Source organism: Coffea arabica, chromosome 6e (assembly GCF_036785885.1).
Source record: "Coffea arabica cultivar ET-39 chromosome 6e, Coffea Arabica ET-39 HiFi, whole genome shotgun sequence".
NCBI lineage: Eukaryota > Viridiplantae > Streptophyta > Magnoliopsida > Gentianales > Rubiaceae > Coffea > Coffea arabica.
Window position 1 is genome coordinate 14,157,746 of NC_092321.1, and position 15,958 is coordinate 14,173,703.

Sequence of the window (15,958 nt, forward strand, 5' to 3'; positions counted from 1 at the left end):
GGTTGGTTTTCGGCTTTGTCGTTCATTCGCATTTGCTGAGTGCAAGAAAATGTAGCTAACCTACATGAGACTGTTGTTGATGCTGCGTTCAGGGCCTACTAGCTTGGAAGATTCGGGCTCTTAATTTCGTTGTATCTTTGACCCTTTGTTTTTTTTTTTCAATTATTTTACAGGGATTAAAATCCATTTGGATTCAAACAGATAAATAATCCCGGGATTACAATTTACTAGGAGAAACACCTCTCGAGAGTCTATCAAATGATCCAATATGTAAGTGAAGAACTCAATTCTGACTCGAAAACTTAGCCCATTAGGTTTTAGATCCTTACTTACATATTAATTACTCTTTTTGCATCTCTCAAACTAACGTGCTACATAATTTTTTACTCATGAATTTAATAACCTCGTTTTTTATGAGAGATCCTCACATTGAAACCCAAGTTAATAAGAGCTCTTTTTTTAATCTACTTTAATATTCAATGCAAACCCACCTTAACATCTAAGACCACATATTCTATTGATTATAAACCTACTCTTCTTCAACATTTAAACTTCTAATTATGGACCCACTCTTTTTCAATATCTAAACTAGATTTTTGACCCTATCAACCCTTGGTTGGTCTAATACTGATCGGATTCCATGTTAAATTCATGACACATCTAACCTAACACAAGCCAAACTCCTTAACATTTTAGTCAAGCACTTGGCTCTTTGGCCTATCATCAACCGAATTTTCTATCAAATCTACGGTGCACCTAGTGTAACACCAGTCAAACTCCTTGACATTTCAATCCATCACTAAGAAGAGAATTTTATAGGTCCAACTTTGATAATCATCCACTTATCACCGAGTATCTTAGCCTCGCAAGCACAAGTTCTGATACCACTTGTTAGGAAGAAAACACCTTTGAGAGAGTTTACAAAAGAGTTCAATATATGTAAGTTAGGAATCTAATATTAACCAAAAAGTTTAAACTGTTAAGTTTTGGACCATATTTATATATTAATCTTTCATTTTTCATCTTGCAAAATCCATCATTATTTATATATTAATCACTCTTTCTCCATCTTCGAACTAATATAGGACGTAATTCTTTACTCATAAATCTAACACAACTCTTCATGTAAAATGGAGAAGCAAAAAATCTAGGCATGTAGCCGAATCGAACAGGTCGAATGCGAGTTACTGAGTGCTACTCAAAGACTTCCAAGTACTGAATGACAATATAGAGAGAGTTAGGATCTAGTTATTCCAGAATAGTTCTAATGCTTAAATTAGTACAAATCATTCGTAACCTAGAGTGAGAGTGTGTGGAGTTGTTGATTACATTGAATGAGTGAAGTGTGGACTGGAGGGTATCCATAGATTTTAGAGAAGGAAATAGTGACTAGCACCCTTCGATGATTGTAACAGCGCCTGTGAGAGTGCAATTAGCGCCTTGCGGACACCGCATAAAACATTGCTATCGCTATATTAGAAGAAGCATCACTTCTTCACATAAATTATTGACTTTAGATTCTTCCATGAATTGCAAGACTTGTGAATAAGTTCGTAAGGAGGATCCTAATAATTTTTTGTTCTTCACAATGACAAGTTATATCACGTGCAAAGTAAGTGTGTTGATTAATAAAAGAAAGAAAAGAAAATGAAAAATAAGAGAGAGGGGGAAAAACTCGTAATCCGACTCGTTCCGTAGTCTGATTTTTACCAGTAAATCCTATAATTGATCCCCGTATACTACTTCGTTGCGTATCATTGGAGCAAGGTTCTACATGACTCTGTGATCAAATCCTGTATGCTATTTCATTGTGTATCACTGGGGCAAGACTCTATATGGTTTTAAGATATAAGTCTGGTCGAAAGGTTGGAATACTGTTATGTGGAAAAAAGAAAAGAAAAGAAAAGAAAAGAAAAGAGAGGGGGGCAAAAAAAGGGGACGAAACAGTCAATTCATAACAGCGCAGCCCAGAACTCTCAGTCTCCTTTTCGGCACTTTCAAAGCTTCGCCAAAACAACGGTTAAACCAACCTCAGCTCAGCAGCCTCATTAGTCATTGCTACAATTTACGCACTACACTGCCATTGCCAAACTTCGATTTCATCGAAAGCCCCAGCAATAAATACGGCGCTGCCCCCATTCACGTTTCTTTGGCACTCTCCTTCTCACAATCACTCACGCTTTCTTCGTTTTTATCGTCTGCCTCCTTCCCTCAAGGTGAGTTTCTCTCTGATCCCTTCTTCCACAATGCTGCGTTCACGTAATGTTGATCCGAATGGGGTTTCCTTTAGGCTTTTTCCTGAAAAGGGTTGTTTTTGGATAGATTTTTTTTATGGTTCTTGCTAAGATCTTTCAAGGGATTATGTAATTGCGTGCTGATTTCAGGTTCATTTATTGGTTTTTTCTTTTTTCTTTTCCCTTTTTTGTATATTTGTGCTTGATTTAATGCTCACATTGTCTTGCTGGTTCCATAAAAGATAATTTCTTGATTTGAAGATTTTTTAGTATTTCTGTTTCCGAGATTTGGTCTCGCAGGGTGATATGTCATATGAACTTGGGAGCTAGAATCGTGAAGAAATGAGGTGTTGGAATGATTTATTTTTGCTTTTCCAGAGGATATTTTTTTTTCCTCTTTTCTCTTTGCGGAGAAAAAGAAAAACTTTGGTTGGGAGTGTTTGAATATTTGAGTCATAGGTTTGTTTGACCGACCTTTTTATGTGCAAGGAGGGATTAGTAAAGGTCAGAATTGAACATGAAAATTCACTTGCAAGTTGAAGATAGTGGAACTTTGGTAGTAATTGAAATTTAATTGTATCTTTGACACTTTTCCCTTCTTTTTTTTTTTTGGACTAAGAATTTGTCTAGAGAACTTAAGTGATTCTGTTCTGAAATAAGATAGTTTCGTATAAAGGTTGTTCCTTTCGTCATCTGCTGGATTAAGATTTGAAAGCAGAAATGACAAATGTGAAACAGAGTAAAAGTGTGAGACAAGGGTGATTTATGTAATGCCTAGGAAAAGATGGATAGACTCAGAGCACCATGCTCGACTATAGACTCATAGAACTGTGCTCGACTAGAGTAACTGCATTTTCTTTGCCTTCAGGCATTTTTTTTTTTGGGGGGGGGGGGGGTGTATTTGATTGCTCCCTCTCTATGCTGTCTAAGACATGAATTTTCAAAAGAAAAGATGCTTTGTTTGTTCATAACTAGAACTGGATAATCTACATGTACACTTTGGTGGCTGAAGGAAACTTCTAGTTTTCTGATTTTAGTGTCTCTTGCAGAATCTCGAGTTTGGTAAATCAGTCTAAGGGGAATGGCTGCAAATACAACTGCTGGCTCTCAAATTGCAGTTCCAAAGCCCTGCATTTCTGCATCTCAAAGAATTTTGAAGTCAAGCATTGCAAATTTTGGTAATGAAACTAAAGGTGAGTCTTGGACAAAGCTCAAGTGCACATCTCACATCTCATCAACATGGTCTTTCTACCAAAAGCTTAATTCCAGTCCCCTGAAATATCAGAGAGTTGTTACAAAAGCAATGTCTGCAACAAGTGATAAAGAGCCTCTACCAGGGTTGTCAATTGACTTGAGAGGTTGGACATTTACATGTTTCTCTATCATCAGCTTCCTTTTTTTTGGTAAAAGTAAAACCTAATTTTATCTGTGAAGCTTTCCTGTGTAGGTAATTATGGCCACATGCAAGTATTAGTCTGCAATATTCACATTGCATTTCTTATTTTCTGTGTAGTTTACTTTCCTACCCATGTTCAGGTGCTTGTTCATCTGACTAACTAGTGCTGCTGCATAGTTGACATCATTATGTTTTCTGAAATGGAAATTTCCTGACAAAGTTTAGTCTTAGAATTAGCTATGTGTCATGGTTTATATTTATTTATGATCTGAGTATGCCGCCACCCAAGGCTTGTAAATCAGCAGATGCTTACCTTCTATCAGAGAGATTGCATATTTCCAGCTCAAAATGTTAATCTTCGTGTTAAAATTATAGGGACCTACAGGTGGGATGTGAAGTAGATACAAATGCAAATGTCAGGAACATTAAATAGGTTATTAGGTTGCTTCATGATAATAATAGTCTTTGAAGGTAGTTTTCAATTAACAAAAAATAAAAAACTTATATTTTCGGTTGAAGATTCCAGTAAAATCTGGAAAACTGCATTGCAAGCATTGACCTGCGACATATTTTCCTGAGGTTTGGATTGTACAATTAAAGCCTGTCTAAGGTATCAGGAAATGGTGACATGGCATCTTCAAGCAACAGAGATGCGTGTTACAAGTTGTAATTTGTCCCTAAATAGCCATACATTATCAGGGACCATCACACATATAAACACCATTACCTGCAGGAAAGAGAGCATTCATAGCTGGTGTAGCTGATGACAATGGATATGGATGGGCAATAGCAAAATCTCTTGCAGCTGCTGGTGCTGAAATCCTCGTCGGAACATGGGTGCCTGTACGTATTATTTGTCTTTGTTGTTAATTAATGATTGCAAGAGTCTTCAGGTTTTAAAAATTCTTTCTTTCTCTGGCATTTCTAGGCACTGAATATTTTTGAGACAAGTTTGCGTCGTGGGAAATTTGACGAATCTCGTGTGTAAGCATTGCAGATTTTATACTTTCCAGTTTGTCTATTTAATTCCCCTTCTAACTATGATTCTTCTTTTCAGGCTGCCAGATGGTTCTCTGATGGAAATCACGAAAGTTTACCCACTTGATGCTGTTTATGATAGTCCTGAGGATGTCCCTGAAGATGTAAGCACATCTTTTCTAGTAAAATGTCTTTCAGCACAGACTCTGCAATTGAAGTAAACTCATAGGTGAAACTTATGTTGGATTATGCAGGTAAAATCAAACAAACGCTATGCTGGCTGTACAAACTGGACAGTCAAGGTATGAACTTCAAATCTTCTAAAAACTTGCTCATGCTTGTGGTTATTTGTTCATTTCTAATTACTTCATGCTCTTAGATAGTTCTGGATAATTGCAATCTAAAACTTTTCCTAAATTAAATCTAATGAGAGGTCAAAGGAAAACCAATTGGTTTATTCATAGGAAAGGGAAAATCAATTGGCGAGTCTTAGGACCCAAGACCACCAGCACATGATCGTCCCACTTTGAATGTAAGTGCAATATGTAAATTATGATCAGAGACCTCCAGGACAACAAAATCATGTATTCTTGGTGACTCTTCCATGAGGCATGATAAGACATTCTTTAGCTTTCCGAATTGTGTGCTATCAAGCAGTAACATTCTGTTGATGATGAATTCATATTGAATAATGTTATTACTGAACCCAGTGCTAGATTTGAAATGGTTCAAGTTGTCAAAATAGTATCAAACTAAGTTGCTAACTGAACCTCATCATGGTAAAGTGTATGGTAGGTTGTTAGAAACTTAATCCTTTATTCATTCACTTGATCAATAGGTTCTCAAGATCTGTGTTCATTTACCTTAGAGATATTGTTACTTCCTATCTAATTTTTTGGGCAAAGCAAGACTCAAGGTCCCTGTTATAGTACCAAGTGCATTATGACCAATTGTGCTTGATGACTCAACATGGTTATCCTGTAAACTGTATGCTGGAGGGCAGCATGCTGAACGAGCTTACTCTAAATTATCTTGTAGGAAGTTGCTGAGTGTGTGAAACATGACTTTGGAACGATAGACATCCTTGTACATTCACTTGCTAATGGTCCCGAGGTGCTTTTCCTCGTCCTCTTATTCTCATTTTTGCTTAGCAATTGCTGGTGTTTCAGCCTTCCAGGATGTGATTTCATTGAACTCATAACACAGGTTAGCAAGCCCCTCCTGGAGACATCAAGAAATGGGTATCTTGCTGCCATATCGGCATCAAGTTATTCCTTTGTATCTTTACTTAAGCATTTTGTGCCCATAATGAATCCAGGTATTCTTTCCCTCACCTCTCTTTTGTTTTCTGCATTTCAGTGAGACAAAAGTTTCTGTTTTCATATGCTGCACTGGCAAGCTGTGTTTTATGCTAAACGTATGGTCCTATCTTCAAATTGCAGGTGGTGCTACAATTTCTCTAACATACATTGCTTCTGAACGCATAATACCAGGGTATGGAGGTGGTGCATTAGGTTATTCTAAGTTGTACCTCTATCTCTTCTGAAAGCATAATATTGATTTTTCTTAAACTTAGGTATGGAGGAGGTATGAGTTCAGCCAAGGCTGCTCTGGAAAGTGATACAAGGGTGAGCTTTCTGATGTACATGACGATGCTTAAGGGATAATGTTTAGTTTAGGTTTACCACTTCTGACTTCAAATTCTTGATAAAGGTGCTGGCTTTTGAAGCTGGTAGAAAACACAGAGTCAGAGTCAACACAATATCTGCAGGTATTGGCAACTACTACATGTTAATGTCTTATACTAAGATTAATGGCATGATTGGTACCATTTTAGGATCCAAAGTTGCACGGCTGTGCTAGATGTTAAACTTTATTTCTTGCTGATAACAAATAATTGTGGTAACTCTTTTCTGGTTACACTTGAGTCTTTTTGTCCATGTGGGTTGAAAAACGAATTAAATGAAAGGAGAATACAGTTTTGTGGGACATAACTGAAGCTATCAACTACCTAATAGACATGCCTCCTTCCCCCTTGGAAAATAACAATATTCTGTAGTGTCAGATGTGCCTTTACAAGAAAGCAAGACAGTACCTGCTCTGGCTGGATCATTTTGCTTTTGACTTTAAACTCTCTGTGTTCTAATGGGTTTATGTGGATGCATAATGTGCCATGTGCAATTCTGTCTTATCTGCCTTGTGTCCCTTCTATTTTCTCCTTATCCATGAACAGGCAATGTTTTAGGGCTGAGCATGCGTTATATGTCATTTTCCTTCTCTAATGACTAATTCATTCAGCAGATACTGATTGAACAAAATTATATTCTCTAAACAATATTTGAAACCAGAAAAATCAAGTATAACATCCCGCTGACGTCTAACCTGTATTGAAACAATATGCAGGTCCACTAAGAAGTCGCGCTGCTAAAGCCATTGGTTTCATCGATATGATGATTGATTATTCATTGGAAAATGCACCCTTGCAAAAGGAATTATCTGCTGGTGAGTGATCCTTTTTCTTTTTTTTTTTTTTTGGAGAATTTTGGCTGCACTCTGTCCATATATGATCTTTGGAAGTACTTGAAAGAAATTTTTGTTGTGGCTTTAGATCATGAGTATTTACAGTTCTCACATAGACGACCAAGGCTGTGTTGTCATTGGTGCTATCTGACGTGTCAGTTTCTGGGTCAAGCTCCTAAAGGACATCCTTGCCCATGGGCGAGTGCACACACACACATGCACAATAAATGCTTGTATATTTCTCGTTTTTGGACATATGATGCAATCATGCAGTGTATTGCCTTATTGAGTCATCTGGTGGTGCTTGTCACTTCTGAGTCCTAATGGTTGGAATTTGACATTGAACAGAGGAGGTTGGCAATGCTGCTGCTTTTCTTGCATCACCATTGGCTTCAGCTGTCACTGGTGCTGTAATTTATGTTGACAACGGCCTAAATGCAATGGGTGTAGGAGTTGATAGTCCAGTTTTTAAAGATCTTGACATCCCAAAAGACAATAATAAAAGCTAGATGATTTGCTTGCTTTGGCGACTAGTGTCCGGTGATCAAATTGAGAATAATGGTTCTTTAGTCAATTGCTATCAGGAAGACGCCTGCTGGGCTTTCCATTTTGATGCGAGGAAAGTGTACTTCGTTTTCATAGAAACGGGTTTAGCATTGGAATTGTGATGTATGGCAATCTTATAACTTCTTGTGGAGCCTTGTTATTTCCAACTTGTTTGAAGGTTCTGAATTGCACTGTTACAACTGCATCCGTATCTGCATGCACAAGAGATTTGATACCAGAAATTATCAGATCCAGGCCTAGCTTCGGGTCTTGATAGATTAAAAGCTGGCTTAATATTAAGTATTGCTATTCTCCAATATTAAGAAATACAATCATTTCAATTCGACACCTCTCGTCTAAGGCATCCCAATGCGCAGCCAAACATTACCCCAAACACATAGGTAATTTCACTGATCATCCCATCACCTCCCACTTCTTCATTTCTTCCATATGCGGAGGTCAGACTCCCTAAAAGTGACAAACTACAATATCATCTCATGAGCTTGACATGCAAGGCCAGTACCAGCAACAAAATCTTGACGCATACATGCTTGCCAGCCTTAACCTGAAGAAACTCTATGCACACATGAATACCGCAGATGTGCATGTTGGCATGGGAATCTTGCTTCAAACTAGTAGTCAAAGGTTTCATTGCCAACCAAACCATCCTATGGGACCCTTGGTCCAGTAGTGAGAAAAGGCATAAAGGCTACTTGAAATACTTGCATGAGAAACCACCTAGCCTTCACAATTCACAGTTTAGTACCCTAAGGAATTAGAATATAAACTTATTCTAGCAGGGTTTCGTTCAAAAGTAGAAAGGCAGAAGACGACTAGACATCATCGTATTTACCCAAGGAAATAAACGATACACAGCAAATATGTACAAAGCAGGGTAAGGATGACAGAACCAGACAACAATCTAGTGCATCCAAACTCCATATGCTTCAATTAGAAAGCTGCCAGCCTAGGTAAAGGGTCTGAACCCAAACTTCCAAAATTAGCAAAAGAACTGATAAATCAACAATAGATGCCTCTCACTTTACATCTTACTACAAAACAAAAACCGAAGTTAGTAAGATGTCTGGTCACTTAAACAAGCTTCCTTTTTCCTTTACGAATTGCAGCAACCCTTGCTCCTGAATCATCACTTTCAGGAGATCCTTGGACAACTGTCTGTTCCTGTAAAACCAAACCCCGATTTCTAGAAAATTTCCTAATTGGTGTTGTAGATAATGCTGCTTGTGTCCCAAGAGATACTGGATCCGACTCAGAATTTCCTGCTACAGCCACATCCCTATGTGGCATTAACACTTCCCCATCTCCAACACAAGTCATCATTAACTGCAAATTCAGACAACATGGAACAAGATGTTCAATACCAAAAAATGAAGCCGAGTAACTGAGACATCAAGTTATTATAAATACTGCATGATTTAATTTGGAGCAAATTTAAAGCAAAGAAAGACAACTGTGACTCCATGACTTGCTAGTACAACACCGCCGGAAATCACTGAATGGATTCAAGTAGGAAATGGCAGCAGTAACCTAAAGTGCTTATGTCATCTAAGACATTGAATACAGTTATCCTCCCCTATAGAGGGAAAAAATGGTTGCTGTATCTTAAAATTCAATATTTAAGACAATTTCATAGTTCTAAAAATTGTTAGTGCTGAACAAGACAGTAAAAGACACAATACAGTTTCCACTCATTTGGTACTAATCATGAAGTAGTCAACATGCATAAAGGAAAGCTAATAACAGATTCAATAGGAAAGAAAGCCACGCCAAAAGTAACATTTCATATTCAGATACCTTCCAATCCTTAAAATCAAATCTGAACACAAAATGGCTGTAAGAAACCTCCCCAGAATGAACTGCACTAGCAGCAGCAGCATTCCTTGGTGCTGGAAAGAATGAGATCAGAAATTAGAAAAAGACAAAAAGCACCCCAAAAAAAATGATACACATGTCATTGTTTAAAGTTGAGAATCTTACAAACTAGATGAACTCCTTTCTCATCCACTGTTATTTCAGCTCGCCCATCTTTAACCAGAAATGACAAAGCAAATAAATTTTCAACTGTCTGTGCAAATGAGCTTTTGTTCAATATCAAATTCTCAAGCCTGACCCTCCTATTCCTCCTCAAAATGTCAAACATTGTTGCCATATTCTTGTCTGTGTCTGTTTTCTCTTCAGTAGCAGCACCATCAAGCTACACAGTGTATTAGTATGTTCACTAAAGGGCATTATAAACCTACATTGCCACTTGTAAACTGTATTGATGGCATAGAGTAAATCAAACCATATAATCATTCTTCTCCACAAGACCGAGTATTGGGGGAAATTATAGATAAATGACAGGAAAATACATTGTAAAAATCCAATTACCAACAAATTACAGTAGGTTTTGATTAAAGTTGCTATTCTTTTTGCTGCTTTCATATAACTTGAATGAGATCTAGTTAGTGCCACAATAGAAGCCACTTTCAAAAATGAGTTTGCAGAAAACTAGCACAAGTATCTAAATCTAATCCAAGGAACCTTACATCTTCAGGTCGTGCACTTTCTGTAGGCTTTGCACGCTTTCTGTAGATAACAGCCTTACGTTGCTTAATTTCAGTATTCATAGGCCCAACCCTGTGAAAATCATTCAAAAAACACAACTGCAAGTAGTTAATCCCAACATAAGAACCAACATTACATGTAAATGAAAGAGAGGGGATGACGAAGATACATACATAGTGAAGCAACCAGGAGCACTCCTGAAAACATGAGAGACTGCAAGCCCAATTTCCTTCAAGCGCAGAGAGCTGCTAGCTACCTCATTACTAGTACTTGCTCCACCTTGTGTAAAATCCCTAAGCAGACAACTGACAAAATCAGAAGGGGTCAGTCCTTCAGTGCTATGTGCCTTAACAGAGGTAACCAAAGTGTTGGTGATATCCAAGAGAGCCTCTGCATCTGCTACTTGTTCCCTGGGTTTCTGAACTGTATAGTAATGGAAGAAATCAATTTAGTTTGAGCCAAAGTGTCAACTTAAAATCAAAATGAGATGAAGTGCATGAAGAAACATCTGATTAACACAACAAAGGGTCACGAGAGGAATAAAGAAGATTGGACATGTGGAGATGAAGAAAAAGAGGTGAAGAAAGCATTACAATGTCAAGCAGAAAGCAAGACAAGAAAAAAATACAAATGCTGGGAGAGGCTATGCCACTGGAACAGATAAGGCAGGGAAGGAAGTGATCAAGAATTTAAGGAAGGAAGAACCAGGAATAGGAAAGAAAACTACACAGAAGGACAGAAATCCCAGTTCGGTGTCAGTGTTCCATGTACAATGTCCAACTGGAGGGGATATTTTGCTGACGAAGTACCCAGTTATAAATTAAGACCAAACAGAAAGGAAAAGTATTTATTTTCAAGGTTAAAGCAGCAACCTTACCATTAAAGCACGTATCCTTGAGCAAAATGGCAAGTGAAAATATGCACGCACAACAAACTTGAGGAAAAAGCAAACAAGAAAAGATTTCAAATCATACCTAGCTGATGTAAGTTGTCAACCTCTTCAATAATTGATTTAAACTTATCAGAATCAACCTTGGACAAATCGTCTCGCTCATCTGCGGAACACCAAGAACAATGAAAATCAAAATACTACTAAAAAAAATTCTGCAACTGACTTCTACTTCTAACACACATCACAACGCACCCCAAAATTTTTTTTTTTTTGCTTACTACAGAAATGCACATAAGACTCCCTACAAACACACACAAAACGAAAATCTTAAGCTGTACAAACAAACATACAAAAAACCCAGTCAAAAACAAAACTGTGAAAATGCAGTGTACCAGAAATTCGATTCTTGACATTGAGATAACGAGATCGAAGGACTCTCCGTTCCACTACATCTCCTCCTCCTACTCCGCCTTCTCCTTCGACGCTATCATCATTATCAGCCCTAGAATTCTGATGATTATTGTTACCATTACTTGCATTCCCCTGTGCTTCATTCTGACAATTACTGTTAGCATTCCTCGTATTCGCCTGTGCTTCAGCTTCTGCTTGTTGTCGCGTTACAATCTGATTCTGGCTGTCTTCTTCTCCTTCTCTGGAACTTGTTCTTCTACTACTACTCCTCCGCGAACTAATGGGCTCACGTTTTACACCCCGCATCATTTCCTATTCTCTTTTTCTTCCTTTCTCAAGAACAGAAAACTAAGACCCAATGACTCTCCAATTTCATTATAAATTCATAGGAAAACAAAAAAAAAAAGGAAGAAAATGACAGAAAAGGCCTAAAACCCTAAACCCGGCATGGAAATGATTCTTCTTAGACAGGGTTTTTGGAAGCAAAAATAAAAAATAAAAAATTTAGGGAGTCGGAGAATGGAAAGTAAATAACAGCGGAGGAGGAGTACAAGAAATTACTGTGGATTGGGGAGTTTTGAGATATGGGTGGAGGGAGGAGGGGTGAAAAAGCAAATTGAATTGAAGAGGGAAGATTTGGAGGAGGAGACACAAAATTCAAACCGCAAATATTTTGGATTTGAGAATTTGGGGAGCGGGCAGTTCAATGAGAGGAAAGTGGAGGGGGGCGTGGGATTGGGTGTGGGAAGGTGTAGTGAGTTAAAAATGGGTTGAAATGGAAGCTTACTAGATGTGCTTCGATTTTTTTTTTTTTTTTTTTTTTTGCCGTTTCCAATTTCGAGCTTGGCGGGGAAGATACTAGTTAGTGACTAGTGAGTTTATATATCGTCACTATGAATTTTTATTCGCAATTTAAGTGCCAACTCATAACTACCTTTTTATTTTAATTATTTTTTAAAAATATGTTGTATCGATTGATTTTAATATTTGCCTCACTGTTTGTTTGTATTTTTTTTGGATGTTTGATAGCATTCTTCCTATTATTATAAATTTATAACATTATAAATTTTACATTTTTCATGAATATATTTTTCAATCATATTTTTACTTCATATATATAAAATCATTACACTATATATATATATTTTTTACAAAATCTTCAGAAAATAGCAATCAAAATGGGTTCTAAGTATGACTATCTGATCACAAATTTAAAACTAAACAAAGATTGAAAATACACAATTTTTACTTTATCTAACACAACAAGAAGCATTTGTACAAGCACGCTCCAAAATAGTACACGAGTTACTAGAAAAAGCGATTAGAATAAATCACATGCCTACAATACTTAGGGGGCGTTTGGTTCGCAGCTTGGAATCGGATTCGGATTTGGAATCGGATATCCTGGGTTTGGAATGAGACCTTTCATTCCAATACATCTGTTTGGTTCAAGTATCTGAAATGGGTATCATTACTATACTTGATGTTTGGTTCGTTGGTTCTTTCGGAATGGAATCTAATAAATTTCCAATTTTAACCTTACCTGTAAAATTGACAATAAACCTTGTCTTAGAGTTTCAAAAGAAAAATTACATAAATCTTTTTAATAATCTTGTCATATGTTGGGGAGAGTTATGCAGGTTTTTGTATTTTTAAGGGTAAACAACAAAAAATCCCCCTGTGGTTAAGCAATCATACATAAAAACCCCCTGTGGTTTCATATCATACCAGTCGATACCCCGTGGTTTGAATTAACCTGAAAAGTGGACGAAAATCGTCAAAACAGACGGAGCTGAGTGAATAGACGAAAATAAGGGGGAAACCCGCAAGCGGGTTTCAGGCAGGCTATTTAACAAATTACTTAAAAAAAAAAAAAAATTTTACATGCAAGCTGCGTTGAGTTGCACATGCCCATCGGAGGGCCCTAGGATGCCCAGCAAACCTCCCCTCTCATCCTCACCCTTCAGGTGAGGGTTTGAGAGTATGTGTTTGATATAAATAGAACAGAAACGCAGCTTTTAGTCATTTTACATAAGGGGGAAACCCGCAAGCGGGTTTCAGGCTATTTAACAAATTTATAATATTCCACGGTCTGCACTTCTAATCTTGCACCAATATGAAGTAGGTGGGTTTCAAGTGATAACTCAACTCACAAAATCAATGGTTTGAGTAACGCCTAAATTCCAATTCGATTTGCGAGTGGGGAACCTTTGGTGATATGATGCAGATCCGTACTTCATCCTATTGATACAAATCTGATGCTTATTGGTTTTGGATTCTTTTGCATTTTTTGGGTTGCATTTGAGATCAGCATTCAAGAAGATGATGGAATAAACTATGATTTTCATTTTGACCCCACAAAGTCAATAGCGGAAGACAAAACAAAAAAGAGCCAGAACCCACAAAAAAGAAGCACTAAAGCTCAAGAATCATGAAGATCTGCTAACTGCTAATATCAGAAGAGAAAACAAAATAAGAAAAGTGTGCAGATTTGCCGGACCGTACAGAAAGCATAGTACGTACTGCTCCCAAGAGCAAAAAATCTAAAGAAACTAGAGATACAAACCTTTTAAGGAGCAATCTACAAGGGAAATGGAAGATTGAGAATCAGCAGAAGAAGATCCACTATTGCACAAATTATTCTTGTTTATGGACTTGGAGAATAGAGAACTTGGAACAAGAAAACAAACAGAAGAAAACTTGCGTACCTCTCTAGTAGCACAGATGTGGTTTTCATTCGTTTTTTTTCTTCTTCCCACGGCAAAAGCTCCAGCTTGTCGTGTTTTTAAGGGGTAATTAGGGCAGAGAATTGGGGGGAGAAAGGCGACGGAAATAATGAAAAAGAGAGGAAGAAGAGGGACCGGGAATAAGATTTGGGTTTTGGACAAAACCCACGAACTTAGTCAGGAATGGAGAAATGACATATTTTTAGATATCATTCCAATATTTCAATTCCAATACCAGTAAACCAAACATGAGTTATGGGGTTTATTCCATAACCCCATTCCGATACCCTCTTACCAAACGCCCCCTTAGCCTTGTTTGGATTGCCAGTTTCTGTCGAAAAATTACGTCATTTTCCGTGATCACATTTCCCTATTACCTTTTTCCCTCATATACATCAAATCGCTACAGTAATTTTTCCATGAAAAATCACGAAAAATGCAATCCAAACACAACCTTATAATTTAGGAAAGTGATGAAAGAGCAATTACAGGAAGTGAAAAAAAAAATTTTTTTTGAAGTAAAGATGGAGGAGACATATTTGTTGTAACATATCTTTGTATTGTAAATCATTAATATCTCAAGCACCTATTTTAGAAGTTTTAGCGAACACAGTAGTGACTTATGATGAGTTATGGCAATTTCAGGCGGAGTACTAGGAAACACATCTGGAAAATTCACTAGATTGGATAAAAAAAAGGTTTGAACCATGAGGCTGCTAGAGAACATCAGAATAATTCATGTGTCCGCCAAAGAATATCTGAATAAAATCATTATGACATCACCTTAGTTTCCTTCAGGTTCAAGTAAACCATTGGATTCCAGCCCAGTGGCCCCTCGCTGGGTGTAAAACAGGATCGGATCCCTCCCTGCACGTCATGTGCCTTAGTACACAATTTGACAGTTTCTTGACTGACTTCACTTTTAGATGGTGCTTTAATCACACCCGTCCGATCCATCCCCCATCCCCCCTAATATAGAACCAGTTGTAATTGTTATAATAAAAAAAGGTAGAAGCACGTATCACAGTTATGACGGCGATGTAAAGGCAGACAACAGGTAGCGCACTTCAAAAGCATTGTGAAAGAAACTCAAATGAACCTCCCCACCATGCGTGTAACTGCATATGCTGTCTAACAATCGCATGCCCTCTCAGGAAGCTGATAAGAAAATTATATTCATATTCACCAAACATTACATTATAGAACTATAAAAGTAAAATACTACTATTAGATTATGCTTATAGCAAGAGTAACAATAAGTCAATTTGGCTTTTATAAGGAACGGGATCAAACCTCTCAGGAAGCTGATATATTTTCGCCAATAAGGCTCTGTGCACATTCCTCTATTACATTAATACAAACCTAAGATATTGAAAAGTAACGAGCATAATGGAAAGACTTCCCATCGTTTTTGCCAGCTCTAGAAAGGTGATCCATACGGCTTAAGAGAATCCAGTAAAAGCCCCAAGAGAACAAATTTTGAACAAGAGACTTTTCTGTTTTCCTGTTTTCCGAGGAGGAAGAAGCGGGAAAGGATTGTTGCTGTCCGTCGTATTAAAACTCAGGACCTGGTAATCCAGCAAATTTTCACCCGTATTGGAACCTTATCATGCAGCAAAAAGCCAAGCAACTGAAACTCGAGCACTGGTCGGTTCAGCTCCTCAATATCTTCACCCAGCAGCAGCAA

At 37.5% G+C, this 15,958-nt stretch overlaps 2 protein-coding genes across 2 annotated transcripts; one reads left to right on the plus strand and one right to left on the minus strand.

Moving 5' to 3' along the window:
* The first annotated feature begins 2,074 nt into the window (after window positions 1-2,074).
* LOC113696969 (enoyl-[acyl-carrier-protein] reductase [NADH] 2, chloroplastic-like) lies at window positions 2,075-7,879 on the plus strand. The gene is made up of 13 exons (XM_072055385.1): window positions 2,075-2,216; window positions 3,284-3,592; window positions 4,364-4,473; window positions 4,559-4,614; window positions 4,688-4,772; window positions 4,863-4,910; window positions 5,647-5,721; window positions 5,815-5,926; window positions 6,051-6,102; window positions 6,185-6,236; window positions 6,322-6,379; window positions 7,012-7,110; window positions 7,477-7,879. The coding sequence occupies exons 2-13, from the start codon at window positions 3,316-3,318 to the stop codon at window positions 7,635-7,637; spliced, it is 1,185 nt and encodes a 394-aa protein (XP_071911486.1). The 5' UTR covers window positions 2,075-2,216; window positions 3,284-3,315; the 3' UTR covers window positions 7,638-7,879.
* A 677-nt stretch (window positions 7,880-8,556) lies between these two features.
* Window positions 8,557-12,219, minus strand: LOC113696968 (non-structural maintenance of chromosomes element 4 homolog A-like). Its single transcript, XM_027216348.2, has 7 exons — window positions 11,527-12,219; window positions 11,217-11,297; window positions 10,416-10,665; window positions 10,224-10,314; window positions 9,673-9,889; window positions 9,490-9,581; window positions 8,557-9,018 (listed from the first exon to the last, which is right to left on the minus strand). Exons 1-7 carry the CDS (start codon window positions 11,852-11,854, stop codon window positions 8,767-8,769), a joined length of 1,311 nt encoding a protein of 436 aa, XP_027072149.2. The 5' UTR covers window positions 11,855-12,219; the 3' UTR covers window positions 8,557-8,766.
* Window positions 12,220-15,958: the final 3,739 nt, after the last annotated feature.